The sequence below is a fragment of the Bactrocera dorsalis genome, chromosome 1, assembly GCF_023373825.1.
Source record: "Bactrocera dorsalis isolate Fly_Bdor chromosome 1, ASM2337382v1, whole genome shotgun sequence".
NCBI lineage: Eukaryota > Metazoa > Arthropoda > Insecta > Diptera > Tephritidae > Bactrocera > Bactrocera dorsalis.
The window spans coordinates 103,975,055-104,000,940 of NC_064303.1; the positions used below are offsets into that span (position 1 = coordinate 103,975,055).

The window sequence follows — 25,886 nt, forward strand, 5'->3', positions numbered from 1 at the left end:
GCAACAACAACAAAAACAACATTAGTTAGTTTTTATATGTATGCTATTAGATAAAAGGCTCATCATTGTTTTAATGCTACTGCACTTTTAGTTGATAGCTGATAACAGTTGTGGGCATGGAAATATGTACAGTTTGTAATTTTTTCGAAGCAAACTATTTTGTGGAAAAATTAAAAAAATTTTGTATTTGTAGAAAGAGAAAAATAATAATAAATTAAATTAAATTATTAAAAATTAAAAAAATTAATTATAATAAAAAAGTTATAAAAATTTTATTTTTAAGTATTAATCAAATTAAACCTTAAATTATACAAATTTTGATCGCACAAAAAGTTAAAAAATTAAGAAAAAATAAATAAAATTAAATTAGTGAAATTAAAAAAATAAATTATGAAAATTTAAATTTAATTTTTAAATACTAATAAATATAAATCCATAAATTATAAAATTTTTAATCATAAGATAATTTAAAATTAGAAAAAATAATTAAAAATATTTAATAAAATTAATAAAAATTAAAAATAAATTATAAAAATTTAAATTTTATTTTAAATTTTAATAAATATAAAACTACAAATTATGCAAATTTTAATCTTACAAAAATTTAATAAAATAAAAAAAAAATAAATGAAATTAATTTAATAAAAATTAAATAATAAATTATAAAAATTTAAATTTTAATTTTAAATATTAATAAATATAAAACCATAAATAATACAAAATTTAATCTCTTAAAATGTAATTTTATAAAAATTTAAAAAATTAATAATTATGAAAAATAACTGATACAAGTTATAATTTGATAAAAAAAATTAATTTTTAAAGAAAAATTTTTTATATCTAAAATATATATCCTATGCAAATTTTTAATAAATTATTTTTAAATTTTTCAAATTTAAATATTTTTGCCTAATTTTTATTTTCACATTTTACTTCTAAAGCTCCAGACATTATAAATAAATTATAACCACTAATTAATTATTTTTATTAAAATTCAAACTGTTTCCACTTATATGCCCAAACCTGTATTTTTTTGCATTACTGCTGACATTACGTGCATGTATTGAAAAAACGCAGTGAAAAAACAATGCGATGATTGTCAAAATGCAACAACAATTTCACAACAACCGCACCAAGTTGTGCTAATAAAAACCACAACAACATCAATAATAATTAAAAATAAATCGCAGACAATGCCGCGCATCAAAGTGCTCCCATGACATTGCTGCCAACAACTCGTGCCGCAGTCGCGCAGCCGATGCCACGATCGGCAGCATTGTCAAGTGCAGTCGCGCTGGCAATTAAAAGCATTAAAACAAGTGCATACGTGCATCAGCCAGTAAATGAGCACATCTATATTAGATTTTGCAATGTTACGTGTGAGTATGTGTGTGTGTATCTATATGTGTGATTGGTTTATTTTCTTCAACGTTCCGCAGGCAGTGCAACCTTTGCATTGAAAGCGTGAGCTTGAGCTGCTTTAAAGGCAGCGATATAGAAAAGCTAAAGAGGGTAAACAATAGTTACCGTTATAATTGTTAAACAGCGTGGTTTCTAATGCAACCTCGGGTCTCAGTTGCAGCTGTCAACTGGAGTTACTTACATATGTGAACATATCTGTATGTATAAAAATATTATATACTTATATGTACCAAACATTATAGCTTTATGTGTATAAATATTATTTTAGTCGCTGTTGTTGCTGCAGGATTTTTATTTTTGTATTGCTATGCCATAAAAGTTTCAATCGCGTGCCTTGCACTAATTTCTGCCACATTTATGATTTTTGTGTTAGAAATCTGGAATTGTAGCAATTTTTGTGCTAGATTTTTTTCATAAATATGTGTGTATATTCACACAGCTATTAAATAATTAGTTGCTGCACTTCACATTCTTGTTTTTTAACTTAATTAACACCAATTAATTGCAGCTTGTTGTTGTTTTGATGAGCGCACGCGTGTTTATGGCAAAAATGCGAAAAATAGTTGACGTTATTAATAAAAAATAATATTTTTGTGTTGGAGACAGAGATCTGAGGAAAAGATTCGTTCAGTTAGAAACATAACGTTTTAGTTTTCACTTTTTTTTAATAAAAAATATATAATTAATACATTACGAGTTTTGCAAGGAACATTTATGAATGTATGTAGCTGTAGGTTTCGTAAAAAAATCATAATTTTTTGTATGAAATTAATACTGCCTTGAAATAAATTATTTTTGTTATAATTTTAGCGAATTATATGCGGTTTTTCTTTAGCAAGCTGGGGTTCAAAGACGATTGAGGTAAAAAAAAATAATTTAAAAATATTCCTTAATATTATAATAATTATTTAGTTTACTGAAACTCCAAATTGCAGAAAATTATTTTTTTTGCCAAAAATTTTGTGCACCAAGAATTTGAAACCGATTTTTGATTTTTTTTTCACAAAATTTTAAAAATGTTTTTAGCTTGTTTTTTACTTTTAAGTAAAATTATTTCATATGATGTTATTTATGCAACTTCAAACAGTGGTATTATGTGGTAATAATCAATAAAATGAAACGAATCAGTTAAAAGGTAGCAAGTTCGTCGCTTAAGTCTTTCGTTGCCTATAAGAGGAGTCAAACAACAGATAATTTTTATAACAAAAAATGAATTAGAGATGGGTGGCCTTTATTAAATAGTTCTTTATGTAAGGTTTACTTAATTTTTTTTACTTAAAAAAAAATATTTAAAATAAAAATTATTAATAAAAAAAAATATTAAAAAAAAACTTAAAAAAATTAAAAAAAAATAAAATAATTTAATTAAATAAAAAAAATATATTTTAAAGACATTTTTTTAATTAAAATTTAATTAAAAAAAATTTAAATTTGAAAACAAAATTTTAAATTTGAAAAAAAAATTTTAAAACTAAAAAAATTTTTAAAACTAAAAAAAATTTAATTAAAATTAAAAAAAAATTAAATTTAAGTGAATTTTACATAAAAAACTATTTAATAAAAGACACCAAATTTTTTTTTTTAATTTTTCCGTATGGCTGGCTATTATTGAATAGTTTTTTATGTAAAGTTCACTTAAATTTTTTTAAAAATAAAAAAAAAATAAAAAAAAAATATATATATTTTAAAATTATTAATATTTTTTAAATTTATTATTGAAATTTTTACATATATAAATTAAATATAACATAAGCTAGTTACATACACTAGCTTACATCAAATTTCTATGATCTTGTGTTCAAAATTATCGTTATTAAATAAATAACAAAAAAAAAAAAATAAATAAATAAATAAACCCAATTTCAACTTTTTACACAATCGAATTACAAATATATTTTTTAACATGCCGTAACTTCAACAAGCTGTGACTGCTTATTTATGCGCATACCGTTAAAGTAACAATTAATAATTGCTTTTCTTCTATTCGCTGCAAATTATGTAAGTTATCACTTCGGTAACGGTTAATTACATTAGTTGTCTATTGAACCCTCTTTGGCAAAGGCGAAAAAGGAATTGCGAAAGCGTCGTCGACTAATGCTGAACGATGACAAAATTAATTGGCAGTTAATAATATAAGACACAAGACAACAACAACTACAAGCAATGAAAACAGAGGGGAAGTAAAAAGTCTAACAGTAAAAAATAAGTCAATAACCTTTCTACTTGGATGTTAAACCAATTGGCAATTTGTGCGCGCGTTTTCGTTGTGCGCATTATACAACTGTACAACTAGCAAATATATATGTATGTATGTATGTATGTATATTTTTAAGCTTTGTGTTACTACAAGCTAATTATTAATGCCTGTTGTAGCTGCTTGATTGGCTTGTCGTTTGGTGTGTCGTTGAGATTAGTAGCTTTTGTTGGAGTTTGTTTGATTTGTTCTTTGCTATTTTTGGATATTTAGTAGAATTTTGGGGATTTTCCTAATTTTTTTTTATCAAAACCAATGCATTATTAGGTGAGAGCGCTTAAGGAAACTGATTTTAACTTAACATAACTTAACAAAGCTTAACGTAACACAACATAAATTGACTTAGCATAACTCTACGTAAAACGTCTTCCAAAAAAAAACTTAATTTAGCATATTTAGAATTTAACATAACTTAATAAAACTTAACGTAACAGTACATAACTTAACTTAGAAAACATTACTTAATGTGGTCATTTAAATAAGACTGAATTTAACAAAACATAACTTTACATAACTTACCAAAACTTAACGTAACATAACATAACTTGACTTAACATAATGTCACAAGATATAACAAAAATTTAAATTTTGACAAAATTCAACGTAATATAGCATAACTTAATAAAACTTAACGTAACATAACTTGACATAACATTACTTAACGTAGCATAACATATCGTCATTAAAACCAAACTGCTTTAAACCGAACAGATTTAACTTAACTTAGCATAACTCAACGTAACATAACTTAACGCAACATAACTTATCTTAACTAACGTAACATAACTTAACTGTACGTAACATAGACAAAAATAGCATAACCCAAACTATATGAAATAACTCTAAAGCTTAATTAAATAAACACATTTTTCCTTTGATCAATTCCATGTTAAGAAATTTAAAAAATCCACTACCCCTGGGTGTTGGTGCGCTGGGTATACATTTCACACCATTTCTCATCTTCTCATTTCACATCGATGAGTTTCGAAATTCGCATTTTGGCATGTGTTTGCAACAAATCGATGACTATCTTGGCTATTTACTTATTACACCTTTCCTTCGATGTGTTTTTGTTTCTATTTTACCGCTAGGATGGCTATTTTTGCGCATTACGTTGACGCTGTTATTGCTGTTGTTGTTGGTTGGCAATTCATTAGTTGGGATTTTCGCATTTCAGCGGTCAAGTTACAAAATATTCATCATACTTTGCCGCGCTTGTGCGTTTCTAGGTGTGTGTGTATATATACATATATATATAAGTGCATGTGTGCGTGTGCATGTCAGCTTTGTTAGTGACCACAGTCGTTGACCGCTCCCGCTGTTGGCATTGCGCTTACGTCTTGTGAACCAACTGACAGCGATCGAGTGTTTGTCATTTATTTATTTTTTTGTTGTTTGTTTTGTTTTGTTTTTGTTGTTTCACTTTTCTAACACCACATTGTTGTTGATGGTACAACTTTTCAAGTCGCGCTTTCTTTTCTTTGGCATTTCGCCGCTTTTGGCAGTTGTTCGGGCATAAAGATAAATTTATTGTTGTTGTTTTTGTTGTGTTCTGCTTCCCACTCGCCAGTAACACATTTACCTATTTTCAAAACTTTCTGAATTTTTGCGCGAATGCTGTGAGCGGCGTTGGATGGTGTCCGCCTGTGTCGTGGCTCATTAGAAATATGCAGATTGAGCAGATTTGCTTTTCATAATAAAATTAATTTTTTTATTTAATTTATTTCTATTTTTTCGTACGTCAACTGCTCTTAATTACTTTATTCAGCGCTCTTTTATTGTTTGCAAAATTCACAAAATATATAATTTTTTAACTCTGAAGCTTTCACATAAGTTCATGCAAATCTGCGTTTAATGAACTTTCTTCGGCGTTGCAAAGAAAAACGTGTCCAAAAATGCTTGCTGGTCTTAAAAGTTATCGATTTCTGCGAACTCATTTAAAATTTATGACTTCAGCGAAATCGCAGCAAATATTATATATGTATTTATATACAAATTCTTATTTGCCAACAGACACATATATATCCCTAAACTGCTATTTACTTCTTGTGTCTAGCTTTGAGCACAAACTATTCAATTTCTAGCACCGTTAGACGCTGTTAATTGCAGCTTTATCTCTTTCAAGAGTTAATTTTATAGTTCATTTAACATTTCTGTAAGGTCAAGCCCTAGCCAAGTTGATTAATTTATTCTCTTTCCATTTCTATTTCTTACTCGGAGGCATCTTTATTGCTTTAGTTGTTGTTAGTTTTAGTTAGCATCGCTTTTGCTCGTCAATAGACGCTGGAGCAGGCAGCTGTTTTCATTATTGATTCAAATAAATTACATTTTCTTTAGAATTTTTTATGCTTTAAGACTTTGCAATTGCTTTGAAGAACTTCTGTGATTTGTTTTTGGGATTTCGCTTTCTTGGAAGTTTGAGTATGATCGTCTAAGCTGCTTTTGGATTTCATTGTATGACTTTTAGTGCTTGTAGAGTTACAAATTCCACAGTTAGTCAGCGCAATATGACTCATAAGAGAATATTGCAACAAAAAATGTTTATTGAATACCAAAAGTTACCCTGAATTAGTTAGAAGGTGCTTAGAAAGAGATACTAGCCTGCTTAGCTTGACTCATGATGACGCCGTGATCACATTTGATGAGCCTCTAAAACAATCAGCAATCAAGTTGATACCGAAATTGCTAATAAAAGCCATTGCTAGGCGTATGTCAGATAGTTTCAAGAGAGAATTTCTGTTATTAAATGGAATTACTCTTTGTCTATAAGAGCATGAAATCAATATATCTACATCATTCCTATGTGTTGTATCAAACTTCTGATAACTACAAGGAGAAAAACAGTAGAAGCACTCAAAAATCACTCAGTGCAGCCTTAAAATTTTATAATATACCACAGACCAATCTTTGCATTTTTGAGCATGTTTCATTGCATATAACCCACTAAGCCTTGTATCCAACTCAGAAAAAAAATAATATCATTGCGCCACATCAGGTTCGTCGCTTAAGTCTTTTATTGAAATATAAATATATGAGCTTCTCCTTACTTTAATCATTATTTTTACAATACTAAAAGTATTTCTCGGTAGCTCAGCTCACCTGCATCAACAATAATAACTTAAAATTTGCTTTTCGCCGCAAAGCGTATGTATTTATTCGCCTTTATTACATATTAAAGAAGCCTTAATTCTACCGCTTACCACATTCTTCAGCTAATAGCTGGCTTTGTTCATTTTGAACAATAGTTGGCTGATTAAATGTACAACAATGACAAAGAATATATGTATAGAAAAGAAAACAAAAACAAAATAATTGCTGCTTTGCTTTTTTGTAGGCAAGTTTTGATTAGAAGCGTATTAAAAATCAAAGACAAGCTGGTTGCTTAGGAAAATGCTATAATTTCAGCTCTTTAAGTGACTGCTTGTGGTGGTTTGCTATGAAGTATCTTTGAAGTTCTACGAAAAAACATCTAATCAAATAGTTTATGTACAAATCTAACGAGCAAAGTTTTGTAATAACACAGACACACATAAAAGTACATATAAGTGCCTGTAAAGTAGTCATTTTGATCGACAGGTTTGTTAGTCAAGCTCTTGTAAATGTTACAAACTGAAGTATTGTTTGTTTATAAGTATGTGTGTTTGCTTGGTGGGCATAGATATTGAGCGATTGCAGCAACAATGAAGAGTTAGACTTTATTTAAGTCTTTTTTGTTGAAATTAGGTAGCTACTAATGAATTGGCTTGCCGCCGTTCGATATAAGCACATGTGTATTTGATTGTAGATGCCAATGATGAATAGAATTTTTGAAATTCTTTAAGTCTTAGTACATTTCTTAGTTTAAAAAATGGACCCGCTCTAGTAGCATTAAATAATCATTTTTTATTCTTAGAATATTCACAATTTTAATGCTCTTTTCTTTAATTCTTCAATAATAACCTTTTTATGCTTTTAAAACATAATTACCACAAAAACAATTAAATAATGGCATTAATTGTAGACTTCCTGCTTACAACACTAATTTTTGTTTATAATAATAGCTTTTAGAAATTCGCAAAATACTTACTGTACTCGAAAGTAGCACTATCCACGTGACTAGTGGCAAAAATATTCTCATTTTTGCTGCAAAGAGAAAAAAAATATAAAAAATTAGATAACGAAAATCAGTAAATTGCAATAAATAATTTTCATAAATGCATTTAGCAGCTATGCAAATAATATGAATTATAGACGAGTTGGCGCAATACCAGCTATCGAGCAAAGCGCGCATGAGCAGACGAGTGGCTATAAATGAATAAGCAAACATAAGTGGCTAACAACAACACAAGTGGCGGTAATTAGCGGCACTTTGCTGCAATTGTTGGAAAATAGAAGGAAATAAAATAGAAAAAAATTAAAAAAAAATTAAAAAAAAATAAAAAAAATTTAAAAAAAAAATTAAAAAAAATTAAAAATTAAAAAAATGTAAAAAAATTAGAAATAAAAAAAAAATTAAAAAATTTTAAAATAAAAAAAAAATAAAAAAAATTTTAAAATAAAAAAGTTCCAAAAATTAAAATAAAAAAAAATTAAAAAAATTTTAAAATAAAAAAAATTCAAAAAATTTTAAATAAAAAAAATCAATAAAAAAAGATTTAAAAATTTGAAAAATTAAAAACTAAAAATAAAAGTAAAAAAAATGAAGAATAAAAAATTAAAAAAATTATAAATTAAAAAAAAAATTTAATTAAAAAAAATAAAATAATTTCAATAATTAAAAAAAAACCTAAAAAATATTCAAAAATGCAATAACAAAAATTAAAGTAAAAAACGATAAAAACAGAAAATGTTCAAAAAGAAAGTCACTTCTAAAGTGCTGAAGCAATAAAAATTGCTATGTGGAAATACAATAAAAAATTAAAAACTGAAATTGGCAAAAAAGTAAATGGACGTGTAATCACTATGTTGAAGCAGACAAACTGTAGAATATTGTAATTACACATTGAAATTATAGGGAATTAAAATTTCAAACACGCTTCCACATGCGCGTAAATACATAAGTATGCATGTATGTAAGTAAATATGTGCAGAAGAACACGCTGAAAATTTTTAACTGCCAGAGATATGTACACAAGACGAGCATACAAGCGCGCTGGCAATAAAAAATGGAATTTGAAAAATAAAAATTATTTTGAAAGTACAAAGCTAAAGCAAATGCCATTCAGAATTTGTGCATAAAGAAATATACAAACATATACAATATGTAGATAAATACAAAAAAAATTAAAAATAAAAAATTAAAAAAAGGAAAAATAAAAATTGTATTAAAAGCGCGAAAAATCACAGCTTGAGCTTTGCTGCCGATAAAAACGTGCGATAGAACTTAAGTGAGAGTCAGCGAGTTGCAAAAAGGTTACAACAACAAGATTGAAATAAAAAAAAATACAAAAACAGAAATAAAACTACAAGCGCACATTGACTTGCTCGCTAAATGTCCGTCCACAACAGGTAAATGATACCACGGCAAACTGACTTTATTTATACATATAAATATATACCTACAAATATATACTTATGTATATGTATATAAATATATATTTATATACACAAAAACATAAAACATATATAGTTAAGCATTCCAAGCGAACTCAATGAGCCCGGCGGACAGTTGCTCATCATTAACGCACCTTTGTCACAAGAGGCTAATGTCAACAAGGCGGCCAGCACTCGCGCCCTATAAGAATATAAGTTTTCTGTGTACATGTGTAGTACTGTGTGGGAAATATTTCACATACAAATATATGTAGTAATTTTATGTATGTTTGTTGTAAACCGCAAAGCACTGACAGGCCAATTGAGCGCTGCAGGAAATTGCTGCTGATGAGTCTAGCGGTGTTGCTGGCTCTTGATTGACAGTTAGCGGTATACAGGCAGACATGTATGTATGTGTGTGTGTTTCATGCGCTGCTTGACATCTTTGCGCCGCTAAGTATTTGAAATGCTTGAAGAAATATTGTCTGTTTTTCGCTCGTTTTTTTCAACATTTTTAACTTTCTTCTGCTGGTTTCTTCTTTTGTTTTCTGCTTTTTTTCATTGTTCTTCACTTTTAATTCGTTCGCCTATTTGTCAATGCACGCTAGAATGAGGAAGTGAGTGCCCGCTTATCACAAATCATGTATCTAATGATGAGTTTTATTTATTGCTGTGTTTTGTTAAGCGTTTAAATGGCGGGAGGAAGCGTTGGAGGTTTTTCTCACACAATTATCATTTTTTTTTGGTTTTGTTTTGTGATTTATGATCTTTTTGCGTGTAGTTAGTGGCATTTGTATTTTATTGAAATATCTTTCGACAGTTATTTTTGTTATGCGCTAAGAATATCATGGGTTTTTCTGTATCATTGGAGAATTCGAAAAAGATTTGCTCGTGATTTTTAGTGGATTACTTTTACCCGTCATTGTTTTATTGCATAAATTAAATATTCAAAAAGCAGCAGGGATTTTCCTTGTATTAAAAAAATTAATTTAAATTAAATTAATTAAAAAAGTGAATTATCACGACATACTTATGTATAGAATATTTGAAAACTTCATTGAAAATATTTATTCAAAACAGTTAGCTGCAGTTATGCCATTTTTCTTTTGGAAAGTAAATGCAGTTGATAAGGGGGTGATTGTAAAGCTTTATTGTAGCTTTTTGAAAGGTTTCATATTAATAAGTTTAAAAATACGTTGTTCTTTTAAAATTTTAGAATAGCTTTTTGAAAGGTTTCATATTAATAAATTTAAAAACACGTTGTTCTTTTGAAGTCTTAGTGTAGCTTTTTGAAAGCTTTCATACTAATAAGTTTAACATTGCGTAACTCTTTTAAAGCTTCAGAGTAGCTTTTTGAAAGCTTTCATATTAATAAGTTTAAAATTGTGTAGTTCTTTTAAAGCTATAGAGCAGCTTTTTGAAAGCTTTCATGCTAATAAGCTTAAAACTGTGTAGCTTCTTGACCATTATTTTACTTTTCATTTTGTGAGCCTAACATTGATAATAATTTTAAATTTAAAAATTAAATTAAATTATATTTTTTGCCTCGTTTTGAATTTTGTTCCTAATTTATTGCTTCTAATACTATCTCAATGAGTAATTTCGCAAAAGTGTAAGCTTCAAATTATCTCTAGATCAAATTTGGCTCGGCTTTCTTCTTTCTTCTTTCTTCTCTCTTCTTATTTTTTATGTTTTTTTTTATTTTTTTTCTTTCTATATTTTATTTATATTTTTTTTTTACATTTTTTATTATTTTATATTTTATATATTTTTTTTATTCCTTTTTCATTAACATTCTTTTGTATTTACATAATCTTAAAAGCTTGGCCACTCCTAGAACTTTCCAGCGAAAATCCACTGAATTTGTCATGCTAAGCTAATCAGATTGAAATTTACTACTCCCAATATCGCTGGCTTGTATCGCTCATATGACACCTTGTTTTTTGCAACTTGTATGACTCAGTTTGTGGAATTTAAGAAAGTGAAAAGAAATATGAAAGAAATGAAAAAGTACATTCCCATTATTTAACTAAATTCGAAGATTAAGAAGTTCAAAAAGTGTAATTTTTTCATTTAAGGACCCCTATTCAGATGGCTCATATATGTATTTTTTTATTTTCCTTGTAGCTTTCTGAGCCCTTACTCTACAATTTTGTTGCTGGTTATGTTTTTGAAAGTTTTTTAAAGTCACGAGTTTGAATTTGCTCTTATTTAGATGCTAGTGGCGAAATCATTCACAATAACACATTCAACCCAAGTTCTGCACCTGTTTTTGGTTTGTGTCTTTGATGAAAATAAATGTCGCAAGAGAGATTTAAGGTTAGGAACTCTTTAAAATCAGAAGTATTGCTTACGCTAATACATATTTTGACGGGACGTGGTCTTCGCAACAAAAAATATCGCTTTCACAATAGTTCACATACCTCTCTTTCAAAATAAATAAACCTTAGAAGACTCTACAAAGCCGCTCTGTCTACGTATTCACCTTTCAGTTGTTGAGATATTCACTTAAATCTTGCACACTAATCGCTAAAAATTAATATAAAAATATTTTTATAACTTTTCTTGCTAAGGAATAGATCTGGATGGACAATAAGCTTCGATGCAACCAAAGTTAAGATTTATTCTCGATTTTTTTATTTAGAAATTATATTTTCAAACAAATATTTTCTAGAAATATTAATTACACTGTTTGAAAATTAATTTTTAAAGCCAAAATTTATTTAATTTTTATCAAATATCTGTCAATACTATAGAGGAATAATTTATGCCTCCAATCAAAGACATTTTATTGCTCTAAATATGTCTCAAAACGCCGTTAATCGCCACAGCAATACAACAAACAAAAATAATTTGCATTGCAAAGCAACTTTCAAGTCGCCATAATTAATTGCTAACAAAACGAACTGTGAGTATAACATATATCAATATGGCATTAAAAATACAACAACATACAGCATCGAGCTAAAAGCGCACAAAAATCCTTTCTCTTTTATAAGCCCATTCACTGGCATACAAAACTGAAACGTTTAAGTGCTTAGATAACGGCAAAGAAGTCAAAATCGATTGACACAATGCAGCAGTTGGCACAAGAAGCGATTCAAAATAAACGAAAAATAGAGATAAAAAAATTAAAAATAAAAAAATAAATTTGTTGCAAAAATATCAGTCACGCATTCAACTGCCACTGCCGCATGCGGCACGCACAATCGCCCGAAAATCGCTCAAAGACACGCCGTAACAAATAGCGTGTAGGTAAATAGACGATTGCCCGGCGGCCAACAAACGCCAAAACGGTGCGTGCGCAATTTTTCTGCGAAAGCGTTGTGCGCATGCGCAACGGCGAAGCGACTGCAGTAAGCGATGTGATTTATTTCAAGTGGCTAAATAAAGCGCAGTGAAAAATGCGCGCTTGTCAGGCATTTAATGCGTAGAAAGCATGAAGCACTAGACCCGCTGATGCTGGTGGAAGCGAGTCACAACGCGAAGGGTGTCGAGCTAGCAGAAAATATGCAACGATTTTTATAAAAATAGCACACATTGCTGGCTGTCAAGTACCAAACCCCACTTTGGACATTTGATGACAACAGCAGCGTTGCAAGGACGCTGGACTAAGACAAAGGGTATGCAAAGTCAACAATTGGCTGCCCGAGGAGCTGCGGCAAGCCCTTTAAAGCGGAGCTCAAATGCAGCAGCGCGACAGCTTGACATTGAAAAAGTGTTATTAATTAGTCAAAGCGTAACGCAGGTCTATCAATTAAGTGATACTAAATTACAAGATTGAGTGCGGGCGCAGTCGGTAGCCGGATAAAATGTGGAGCTGCTGCCAATTGCCGGCGACATTCAAGGCGAAACACAACAACAAGCGAGAGTAGTAAATTGTAGAGGCTGTGGAGACTCTGCTAGTAGGTCGCCGCCCTTAGCTTACCTTCACCGCCAGACAAAAGACTTAAACAACGCACTTGTCATTTGATAACAACTCGCTTATTGATGACTTTACATTGGCAATTTGCATGCAATTGGCTGAGGTGCACGCCAACTGCAGGCTAGTAGGCTGCTGCAATGTATATAAATATATATAGATATATATAAATTATACATGAGTTTATATATAATATGTATTTCCAGCAACTCATTTAAAAGTCGTAAACTACCGCACAATGGTTGATGTTTGTTGCTGGGGCGTACTTGAAGGGTGTGTGTACGCTGAGCGTTAAGTAGCGCAATGTGGAGTAGTTACCATGAAAAAGTAGAAAATATTAAAAAATAAAATAAAATAATCAAAACTAATAAATGGAAGCATACAGTGGTTGTTTTAGGGTGTGTAAGGCAATAAACACGCAAGCACGTTATGCCACTGAAGTACCTGATATTGCCTTATGAGTGTTTTGATTGATTTCTGATTGATCGCAGAAGGCGTAAATGTTGAAAAAAAATGATTGCAATCTTTTTGTATTTTTTTCAAATTAATTTGTAATAATTTGAAACAATTTAAATTTATTTTAATTATATTTTAAAATATTGGTTTAATTTTGTACTTTTATTTATTTTTTTATTCTTCATACTTTTTATTTCGCGCATGTTTTTAAAACAAATTTAACTCACAATTACTTTTCGCCTGCTTTTGATACAAATATTCTCCTTATTCCAACTTTTATTGCACAATATTAGCATTTAGCCATGCGCAAAACACAATTTGGCCGTAAAGTGAGTAATGTGCGCAAATGCAAATGGTTTGCTAATGAACGCTTGTCCGTTCGTCACGTTCGATCGCTTGCATTTCGTAAGCTTTGTGCCGTGGCTGCGTGATCTGCGGCATATAAATGGTAGCACAACCCAAACAAAAACAACCGACTCAACCTACTGCAATGCAAAAGACCTTGAGACGCACGGAGTGCCAGTTAGAAAAGGTGTTTGTCATTTATTTGCAGTGTTGCTAAGTGAGATAGCAGCATTTAAGAGAAAATAAAACGAAAACCGGAATACAAATATGGAAAATAGTTTGGTTTAGAGTAAAAGAATAATTAAGGTGGAAGAAATGTTTTTACAGGGTATATAAACGTTTTTTTTTATTATTTATTACATAATTTGCTTGCGTAAATTACTCCTAAAATGAAAATTAGTTAAAAGCGGATAAATAAAAAACTTAAATAGGAAACCAATAAAAAAATTTAAAAAATTATAATAATATTTGTAATATTATAAAAAAATTATTTAACATATTTTTGATTATATTTAAAAATAAAAAATCGAAATTATTTTTTTCGAAATTAATTTTTTTCGAAATTAATTTTTTTCGAAAATTTATTACTTATTTTTAATTATATTTCAAAATGAAAAATTCCAAATTAACTTTTTTCGAAATTAATTTTGTTTTGCAATAAATTTAGTCGAAATTATTTTTTTCAAAATTAATTTTTTTCAAGATTTTTTTGTTCGAAAATTTATTACTTATTTTGAATTATATTTCAAATTTAAAAATTTAAAATAACTTTTTTCGATATTGACTTTTTTCGAAATTAACTTTTTTCGAAATTGACTTTTTTCGAAATTGACTTTTTTCGAAATTGTTATTTTTTTTTTTTTAAATGTATGCCTTAATTTTTATTGAATTTCGAAATTAAAATTAAAAATTCGAACATATTTTTTTTATTTTTTTCGAAATTACTTTTTTTGAAACTAAATGTAGAAAAAGTGTTTCTCTCACTGCTAAAAAATATTTGAATAATGCTGCTTTCAAAATAAATGTATTTCATTATGAGACCACCAAAAAGCGCAAGCTTAGAAAAAAATATAACAATTTAGACAGGCAATAAATTAACTTTTGGAGTATAAAAAGAACCTTTTTAATCTTCTAGAAACCCGAACTATAAAGTCTAAAATGCAGCAAGCAGACATAAGCATGTATACAAATATAGTTTTAATATATTTATATTATACAGTTATATTTCTTCGGCTTGCGTCTACTTCTCATATAGTTTCAAATTGTTTACTCACAGTTAAATAAAATAATGATCTCATCGCTAACCATTTTAGCAAGTTGCCAATTTCGTCATTTAATATTTGTTTAAAAGACATTCGCTAATTTTACGTAAACAGTTATACAAACAAAGAAAGAGGCCAAACAAACGGAGTTTTGATAATTTATGCAACGCGAAAAGTATACAAATAGAAGAAGTTGCTTTGGTGTTTTTTATTAATAAAAACTTATAATTTGTATATAAATTTACTAATATATTGGTAATATATAAAAAAAAATAATAAAATTGCTAACAAACAAATGCAAATGGCATGCGCATGCATTAAGTTGTCTTTGTTATGCAGAAAAGTGTGAAAAATTTATATATACTATAAATGTTAATAGTAATATTATTGTCACTGCTTACAAAAGCGGAAATTGACACGAAAAGATATTTTTGACATTCGCAGGTTTTTTTATAATTTTTAATAGTTATACATTTTCTAAGATTTGGGCAAATAAGCTTATATTCTTAGGTATAGAAACTCAAGCCTCAATCCGTGTTATAGATCACCATGGAAATCTGCACATCGCCAAATGTGTCTTATAATATAGGCAGCTCTTTTACCTTTAGTAAGTTCTGCTTGTTCTACGTAATAATAACTACTAAAGCTAATACCTTGGGTGCCTCAAATAATAAAAAAATATAAAAAATAATTTTCGAAAATTCAAACGCCTGCTTCCTAGCTAACCTGCTGCTATATTGAAATACGTCTGTGCATGCACCAGGGCAAATGTTAACTTAATTGAGCGATCAACAGGTAGCGTGTCAAGCAAGTAAAAAATAAACCAAAAATGCAAGCGACAGCAATAAGAATGCCTGCAAATTTGCACCAAGAACGAACTAAGAAAGCACACACTGAGTCTTTGTGGGTTAGGCTACTTCCACTGTGCAATGATAATGAACTTCGCAAGAAAGAAAAATTTTAAATTCTGAGGGCATACATATTTGCGCTTATAAGATTTTCAGCTAAATTTTGTGCGCCAATTTTCAGCCCATTTTCACAGCAACAGTGTCTAATCATGATTTGCGTACGCGTCTTAACGCCTTAGTGCAATGTGCTTATGCAAGAGCCTTGAAAGCTTTCGCCATATACCAGTATCGAAGTTTCTACACAGCTACTTGACAGACACAGTTGCTTTGGGTTCTTGGGTGTTTATTAGATTATTAGCGTAGGTTATAGACTTTTACTCAAGTATGTGTTACTCTCATTGACTTGTGATATGTTTTGGGCCTTTGAAAATGTTTCACTAACAATATATTGCCTTTAACCCCATGAATATGTGTGCATTTGAAGGAAGTGTGATATATGCTTAAATGTATGCATGTAGTACATATTTCTAAGAAACTACCAAAGATTGTCTATCAAATTGAGCTAAGAAAGTTGTTTGGCACCGCCCCTTATAATAGCTGCTATGGCAAAATTATGATTTAATAATGGGTTAGCGCGCATGAGGTGGCTGCAGTGAGTAAATGTTGGTTGGAAAAAATATTAAAAAGAAAAAAAAATTGCAAAAATGCCAAAAAAATATGTTTATGTATATGATATTAAAAAAAAACTAAAAAAAATTAAAGAAAAAATTAAAGAAAAAGATTAAAAAAAAAAATATTTTAAATGAAAAAGTAAGTAATATGCATATTTTAGATTGCATAAATGGATTAAAAAAAAATTTCAATATTTTGGTGTTCTAATTAAGCACTAAGAGCACAAAAAGCCAGTTTATTAGTTTTAATTATTCGAAATAGTTTTAACTTGACTGTCACGGAAAATTCTTAGACTTTAAGAAATAGATTTTGAATTCATATTTTCATACAAACATTTTATATGTACGTACATATGTACATACATATAAAAATTTGTTATCCGCTGTAGGCAGACAATTAAGAATTCAACAGGTTCGTGTCGTTAGTCTTTTATTTTATCGAATATTAATTTAAATTAGTTTCGAATTCATAATTTCCTACACATTTTTATATTGATAAATATACTCTATTGTAAGAAGAAAATTTATACCAGGTTCGTGTCTTAAGTCTTTTGTTCATAGCAATAGAAAGTTTATGATTTTAACGACGTTTGAGTGTTTAAAACCTTAATTAAATACAACTATAGAATTAATTTAAAATTAAATTTGATACATACTTCTTGGACTAATTAATATTTAATAAAAATTAGAATATCCAAGTATTTAAAAAATTTTAATTTTATCGATTCAAATAATATTGCAACTTTACTATTAAAAACTGATTTCAAAAGCAAAATTTATTGTATTGGGAGCTGTATTAAATTACAAAAAAAAAAATATAAAATATATCTGAAATAAATAAAGATAGAAATCTGATTTTAAAATTCTTTACGTATTGTTTTTTCAAGTAACAGCAAATTTTTATTTTAAAAAAATTTCAGAAAGTAAATTTTTGAACTGAAAATTTATTAATAAATTTTCGTACTTTATAAAATCATATCAATACCTCAAAATGGGCCTGTCATTTTTTTCAATTCTATTTTTTTTTCTTTTTGAATTTTTTTTTTAATAAATTTTTGCATTAAATATTTAGAAATTTATTTTTTTGCGTTATAAACACATTTCAGTGCTTCCCATTGATTCAGTATTTTTTTTTTATTTAAATTTTTTATAAAATTTGTTTTTATTTTATATTTTCCATAAAATTTTACAATATTCCTCCCACTATAAACAACATTTAATAAGTAATACGCAAAAACCCAACTAAAAACACATTGAGAACACGAAAGACTTAAGCGACAAACCTGTTCACAAAAACGATTTGAACTTGACAACAAAAATTAAAATATATTGCGTTGTGAAAAAACATGTTTTCTTTGCATTTTGGCACATTGTAAAAGCAATAACATCATTATGCTCTACGCAGACAGACAAATAGGTCTAGGATTGCTTAGGCTTGACTTTTAACGAAATGCAGGAAATCCAGTTGGCCAACGAAAAATGCGTTGCAAAGTGAATACAAAACAAACGGTAGTAAAAATAAGAACAAAAATAATGAAAAATAACGAAACTTTGGGTAGGAAAAAAAGAAAGCATGCTGCACAAATAAGAAATAGGTGAAATTTCCGGTTTGGGAGGCGTAATGTTTTCCATTTAACTGCCAGCGTGCCGCAAACTTGTGTGTTTGTGTGTGCGTGTCTGCATGTGGCAAGGAAACAGCACTGCCGCTCGCTTGGCATAAACAATGAGCTGCGCTTGCAAGTGGTGGCTGCTTGGTGGGTTTGCTGTTGCCGGCAGGAAGACCGCTTTGTTGCTGGCTGCTTGTAAGGCGATGGGAAACAAAGGAAAAACCAGCATTCCACAGCTGGACACAAATGCATTTTGTTGCGCGCTTTGTGTTTGCGTGTATTGCTTTTGCTTTGCGCCTCTTTGCACTTCTTCGGCGTTGATTCATTGCGCACCGATTTGTGGCTATTTTTAATTCAATGTTGCACAAACAGCAATCAATCGCTCATTTAACGACGCTTAACAGCGAGTAAGCGTTTGTAAACATGCGCCTGTAGGTGTGAGTATGTGTGTCTGTTCATGCGCATGTAAGCCAGTCATTCACCTGCTGCTAGCAGTCGGTGTTCAGTCAGTCTGCCGGCCAACCAAGTTTAGACCAAACCACTTGCAATCATTGTTGGCCATAATTTTTTATTACAAAGCACAAACGGCTGCCTGCTCTATCCGCGCCACGTTTCTGCATTACTGCTACACGCTTTGAGCAAATTTTGTCTCTCCCTTCGTAGTTATAACCTGTCACTCGTTTGCTGTTTACCAAATGCAATGTAAACGTGGCGATTTATTTGTGTGCGAATTACCCACTTATGGCTGATTTGTCGTTGTATTTTAATTTTTTGCATTTTTTTAATTTCTTTTTAATTTTAAAAAAAATTTTTTATATTTTTTTTTTTTAATTTTTTTGTTCATATATTATAATTTTTTGCTGTATTTTATTGTTTGCTTAAACTCGTTTAACTAGTTGCGACTGACCATTGTGGCGATTTATTGTCTAAATGTAGAAACAAGTAACAATAAAATTCAGAAAAAAGCACAGCTATAAGCAAGTCTAGAAAATTATTGACTGAAAAACAAACACAAGCAGTAAAAACGCTTTGCATCAGCGTTGTGCTTGTGAAAATGTACAAATGTTTGCAAACATGTCGTTGCCAGCAACAGCAATTATCATAGCAAAAGCAATCATTGCAGCTTCTTCAATTTATTTCGCGCAATAAATTCCACGGCTTTAATTTGCCAACCTGTTCGTATGGCGATTTCATTGCAAACAAATGCAGCAAAGCAGTGACATTGATATCTGTTACAGATTTCCACTTGGACAGTTGTACAACAGCGCGATGTGTAGCCTGATAACAAGCCGATAATATGTTAATGGAATGTAAGGCAAAAAGGACGTTTTGTATGGATGAGGAAAGAAAAAGGAAGAGAAAATGCAGTGAAGAAGGTTGTAAAAAAGGGGATTTGTGGGTAGAATATATACTGTGGTTGTAAAAAGAAGATATCTTGTCACACTAACAAGTTTTCCATACAAGAACATGATTTTCAGCGGTCAGTTTATATGACAGCTATATGCTATAGTTATCCGATCTGAATCATTTCTTCAGAGATTGCAGCATCAACTTGAAAAACAGGTCATGCTAAATTTGATGAAGATATCTTATAAAATTTAAAAGTTATCCATACAAGGACTTGAATTTGATATGTCAGTTTGTATGGTAGCTATATGCTATAGTGATTCGATCTGAACCATTTCCTCGGAGATTATACATTTGCTTTGAAAAATAACCTATGCCGAATTACAGGAAGATATTTCGTCTATAAAAAAAGTTTTTCATACAAGGACTTAAATTTGATATGTTAGTTTGTATGACAGCTATATGTTATAGTGATCCTGCTGCTACAAACTTCCTATCAAATTTAATATAACCTCACATTTGATAAATTAAATAAATGCAATAAATGCCACATTAGAAGCATTAATTCTCATTAAAAAATTTCGTATAATTTATCAAAGCTTAATTTTTGGCTGCAAACCAGCTCATAGAGGAGTGCCATTTAAATGTCAAGGTGCTTACTTGCAACAAATTCAGAATGTGAACTGTTACTTCAAAACATAAGTAAATTTTTCACACAGATCTCCGACTGACAGCAAGCCATTAAAAAAGAAACGAATAGTAAACTTAAAAAAAAAACTTGAAAAAAAGCTCAACTGCCTCTCGCCGTTTCCAGCTTCGCATGCAACTCATTAAAAAGCCATTAATCAGTGGCCAATAAAAGTGGCGTTATTGTTAACGGGAATATGTGGCGTGGAGGCTAACCAGTTGCGCCGCATGAAGGCCACATTCGCATAAACATATTTATAAATGAACAGACATCAACACACACATACACATACGCGTTATCGCGCTGCATCTGTTCACCCATATCTCTCATGTCGAAATATTTTATTTTGATTTTTTTGCTGCCACACTCGCGCGTTGTTTAAAAATTTTAATGAAGTAATGAGACGAGTGTCAGAATTGTAGCATTTTTTCCGCTGATTGGTACATCAGATCACTGGTGCTGGCTGCTTGCTGCCGGCTGCCGGTGGCTGCCACATTCTTGCATAAATGCATATGTTACATATGCTTAATTCGTACTGTTGGTTGTTATTGTTGTGATGATCTTAAGTTTATGCGGCTGCTGCATGTGGTGTTCGGTATGCTTGCAACGTACTTGTCAGCTTGTAACTCTTGTTCGCTCGTTATGCTCATCGGGCGAGATGGTGTGTGAATGCGCGAACAGGCATATGCCGCGGAATATTAAGTTTAAAAGAAATTAACACTGCCGCAATCGATGCCGATCAGGCACAGGTGGTTGAGTTGACGCCGTCGAAGCGGTGAACGGTGAGAGGGTGGTTGATACCGGCTAGGGCGTTGTGGGAAGCAGTTGAAGCGCCGAGATGGTGTAGATCACAACACGCGGCGGTAACACTGAGAGATATTTGTGGGTGTTCTTGCATATAGAATACATATTTTGTTGATTATTTTTATTTCGATATTTATTAATTTTATCGATTAAAATGTATCGATATTTATCGATATTTTTTGATAATCTTCGAGGTTTAGTTTTGCTCATTTGGTTAAATGAAAAATTGTATATCGATTATTTTTATTATACACTATCGATATAATTGTAGGAAAAGTTTGTTGCTGGCATTTGTTTTGTCTTGATAAAAAGTAATTTGATTTTTATATTTATCGATATTTATTCATTACAACTTATTGATATCAATCGGTTATAATTTATCGATATTTTTTGATAATCATATACTTATAATATTCCACACACATTTTTTTGTTAGTTTCGTAATTATATGTATATCGATTAATTGACATATACATGCATACATTATCGATATCAACAGATGAAAGCTGTGTAGCGCATTTTTGGTTGGATTATCGATTTCTACGTTTGAAAGCTGTGTAGCGCATTTTTGGTTGCTATACATCTTGCAATTTAATTTTTCGGCCATGTTAGATAATAATTTGAATTTTATATTTATCGATATTTTTACAATTTATCGATTATAAGAAAAATACATTAATCTTTGATTTTATAATACAGACAAATTCTGTTAATTTTTAGGTATGCAACAATATCAAAAACTATATGATACTTAACAAGTTTTATGAGCTCCTCGCAAATTTAATAAGCTTCCCTAAATATTTTATAGAAATAATCTTAAATTTCAGTTTTACATGAATGCGCTATAAATTAAATCATATAAAACATTTCAGTGTAATTGCTCAACTTTTCTTAAAGACAATTAAAAAAGTCAAACCGAAATAACTGAAAACAACAAAAACTGCAACAACTACAAGATCCATTACATTTCGGTGTTGACAACTGTGCTCACGGTGCATGAAGCGCATCACAGCTGTCAAGGTAAATGAGTAGTTACAATATAAATATTTATATTTGTATATACATATGTATGTATGTAATTATTTGTAGAATATATACACGTATGAAATAATATGAAAATAAGACGCGAAAGGAAATAAGGACTACGGAATTAAATAAAGAAGAAAAGTTGGCAAGAAAAAGTTCGAATCTTGCAATAAATGCATACTTTCAGTTATTTAGCAATATTTGCAAGAAGGCAGCAAAAAAATCTAAAATAATTTATCAATGAAGCGTAACGGAAAAATATGCATATGTGCGAATCAGAATACATATATGTTATGTATATATATATTAATAAGTATGCAGTATGTACACTATACATATATTCTAAAGTGAGCCGCATTAATATTTTGCGCACGGCACTTCCGCCTTGTTAACAGCGCGTATTTAAGTAAAAATGTCTATAATATCCTATATACATACATACATATATATATATATAAATTTGAATACAATGTGTGCTAATATATGCAAGGGTCATATTCAATTAGTGGCTTTGATGACTCAGGGCACAACACTATCTGCTTATAAAGAGGAAGGAAATAAAGGAGGATTTTGTTCATATATTTTTGCATGGTTTCTTCATGTGTTTAATGATAACTATACTTAATTGATATGGATAATATACCCTTTTTATACCCTGTACTAGTCGTTGATTTTTTGAGATATCGACCTGACATTTTTCACACGTCGCTTTCTTACCCAGAAGTTGCTAATTTACTTGAACCGCCGATATCGGATAACTATAACATATAGCTGCCATACAAACTGGTCGATCATAAAAAAGTCCTTGTATGAAAAACTTTTTTGTTGGACAAGATATCGTCCCGAAATTTGACACAGATTATTATGTGAGTCAAAGCTGCAATCTTCGAATAAATTGCTTAGATCAGACCACTAAAAAATGTAGCTGCCATACGATCTGATTAGTCAAATTCAAGTCCTTGTATGGAAAACTTTTTTGTCTGACAAGATAAAATCGCATAATTTTGTAGAGATTATTACTCTAAAGATCGCTACAATTTCGAACAATTTGTTCAGATCGGATCACTATAGCATATAACTGCCCTACAAACTGAACTAACAAAATCAAGAAAAACATCTTTTTATTCTCTTTTATGACATAAAAATGCTACTATGGCGGATATTACCTATATCATCGGTTTTTCTTGTTATAAATATTATATCATTGAGTTCTTCATTAGCAGACTGACTATTATCATTAGCGATGCTTTAAATAAATATAGAACTATGTTCGGAACGATTTTTGTAAAGGCCTGAGGAATATAATTTTGGTTAATATAGATTTTCTACATTACTTTTATTTCATTTATATTTTTTCATATTTTTTTTCATTTTTTTGCCTATTTACTTTTGAGCTCTGTATGCATTTTCCATATTTTATCTTCATTTCAATCCCGTATTATCACCAATCATCAAACCATTACCAAAAAAGTATAATCTTTAATAATAATCCTAGCAAAGGCAATCGCTTACGTCACAAATATATGAAATAACAGTTCAACTCATACAATCAAGGTCAAATCAATGCCATCAATATCTATCGACACGGAAGAAAACGTACAGCGTTCCCGTTTGAACGCCCACAAGCGAAGAAAACCGATCCCTGTTAGTTCCGCATTCCAACGAAAAGCGCAGCTTAAACTCAGCAACAACAACAAAACTGCTCTTGCCACATATTGGTAGCAAAGCAGTGCAACAAAGCGTGGAGTTAGGAGTTTACATATATTTGAAGGCTTCTAGCGATAAAATGCAATTAAATTGATTGCCTTCACGGCCACTGGTTGGAGGAAAACTCAAAAAAAAAAAAAAACGAGTGCGATTGAAATTTTGTTGTTTGCAACAACCTGTTGCTGCGAAATCGCTTACTGTGCTACTTCTGTCAATAATTCGCTAATCCGAAACCCATCAACGCTTGCGAACACAGCAAATGAAATGTGAGCGAAGACGCCACCAACAGTAAAGGAAAATTACCAAAGTAAAATTAAATGCTTTTGAGCCGCTTAAAACTGGTTGCAAAGCACGTATATATGTGTGTTTGTATAGGTGTGTTGCTGCAACTTTGTGCAATAACAGTCAATTACAAAACAAATGAAAATGAGCAACATGCAGCTTAGACGCGATAGCTAAGATGGTATAACCACACTTTATATATACATGTGTGTATGTATTGGTGCGCCAAAGTTGCACGAGTAGGCGCTCCAACCCACCAGCGCGTCTTGCAGTTAACTGCCGCTTGTGTATTTGTAGTGTTCTTCGAGCGTTTGTTGTGGTTACTTTGGCTGCTGCTGCTGCTGGCTATTGAATTTCTAACTGTTTAACTGTGTAATCAAGTGCAGCAGCTGCAGCAACAACAACACTAACGTGTTGTTATGCTAAAACAGTTGCATTTGTTGTGGCCATTATTTATTTATTTATTTATTTTTTTATTATTTTTATATCGGCACGCCACCAATGCCACTCGTAAGCGTTCGCCGCGAGTAAAAGTAGTTGTTGGGCGCTGTTGCTGTTGCAGCGCTTGGCTGCTGCTACTTTCAAAACCGAAAACAAGTTGCATGCCAGCAAACGGTTTGCTACGGTTGCGCTGCTGTGGAGTTGTTTGGTAGTTTATTGCTGCAGTGGAGCCGTCGACACACACATGCATACAAGGCAGTGGTGTAAAAAATTAGACAAGCGCTTGAGTGTGTGTGTAGTGTAGCGATGTGCATCGGTTTGTGTATTGGTAAATATGTCTGTATGTATATAAATTTGTATTGAACTGAAACTGTTAATTCCAAGTGAATTTTGCTGTAGTTTTCTGCTTACGTTTTCAAGGATTAAAATATTGTAGGCGCTTGTGCTCACTTTTTCTACGAAATTTTTTAGTTTTTATATGAAAATTTTGCAGAGTTGGTGACTTTTGTACTTTTTGTATATTTTTTAAAATATTTATTTAATTTTTTTTGTAGAAATTAAGTGACTAAATGTCAGTTATAAAGTTATTTACAATGCCTTTGTGCTCCTGGCAAGAATTTAGCTTGTAAAAGAAGATATTATAGCCTATAAAAGAGTTTTAAAAAAACTTAGAGACTTCTTCATATAAATTTAAAGTTAAAGCTGAGATCTAGAGCGTATAAAAAAATAGGAAATGTGGCTAAAACTAAAATTTTAGGTATTTTAAGCTTAACTTAAGTGGTTATATCCACTTGTAATTTTGAAAAAAATCGAATTTTTTTGCATATTTTCAATGATATCTTCGACAATATTGTCTGTAAATTTCAAAGTTAGGATTTTTACTTTCGGAAAATCGATTTTTTTTTCTCATATCTTATTGTTTAACATTTCAAGAATATGTCCTTAAAATTTTAGCTGGATAGAAGCAATATTCTTAAAGTTATTGTTTTATTAATCTCCTGGCCTTTAAGTTGAAAGTAAAAGGTGTACAAATTGTAGCATAGCAGATATTTAGTGCAAATGGCTCTATCAATTATCTTGATCGGTGTGTTATTGTTGTCGCGGCATAACTTAGATTCCACAATTGATTAAAGTGAATTTTGCGAGAGTTTCAGTTATAAATTTACATAGGTTTCGGTTATTTGGACCCTACTGTCGCGGGATGCAGGTTTTTCAATACAGCCGGATTTATAGAATGGTTAATATAGTAGCATAGAGCATACAAAATAGTGGCAAATTGCAACGTCTCAAATA

General features: G+C 30.4%; 1 protein-coding gene across 1 annotated transcript in view; it reads right to left on the reverse strand.

The window, feature by feature from the left end:
* LOC105231247 (uncharacterized) overlaps window positions 1-25,886 on the reverse strand; it is a 195,721-nt gene that overhangs the window by 127,530 nt on the left and 42,305 nt on the right. Inside the window, exon 2 of the mRNA XM_049455526.1 lies at window positions 7,743-7,798. Within this exon, the coding sequence (XP_049311483.1) occupies window positions 7,743-7,793 (51 nt within the window). The 5' untranslated portion in view covers window positions 7,794-7,798. The remainder of the gene's footprint in view (window positions 1-7,742; window positions 7,799-25,886) is intronic.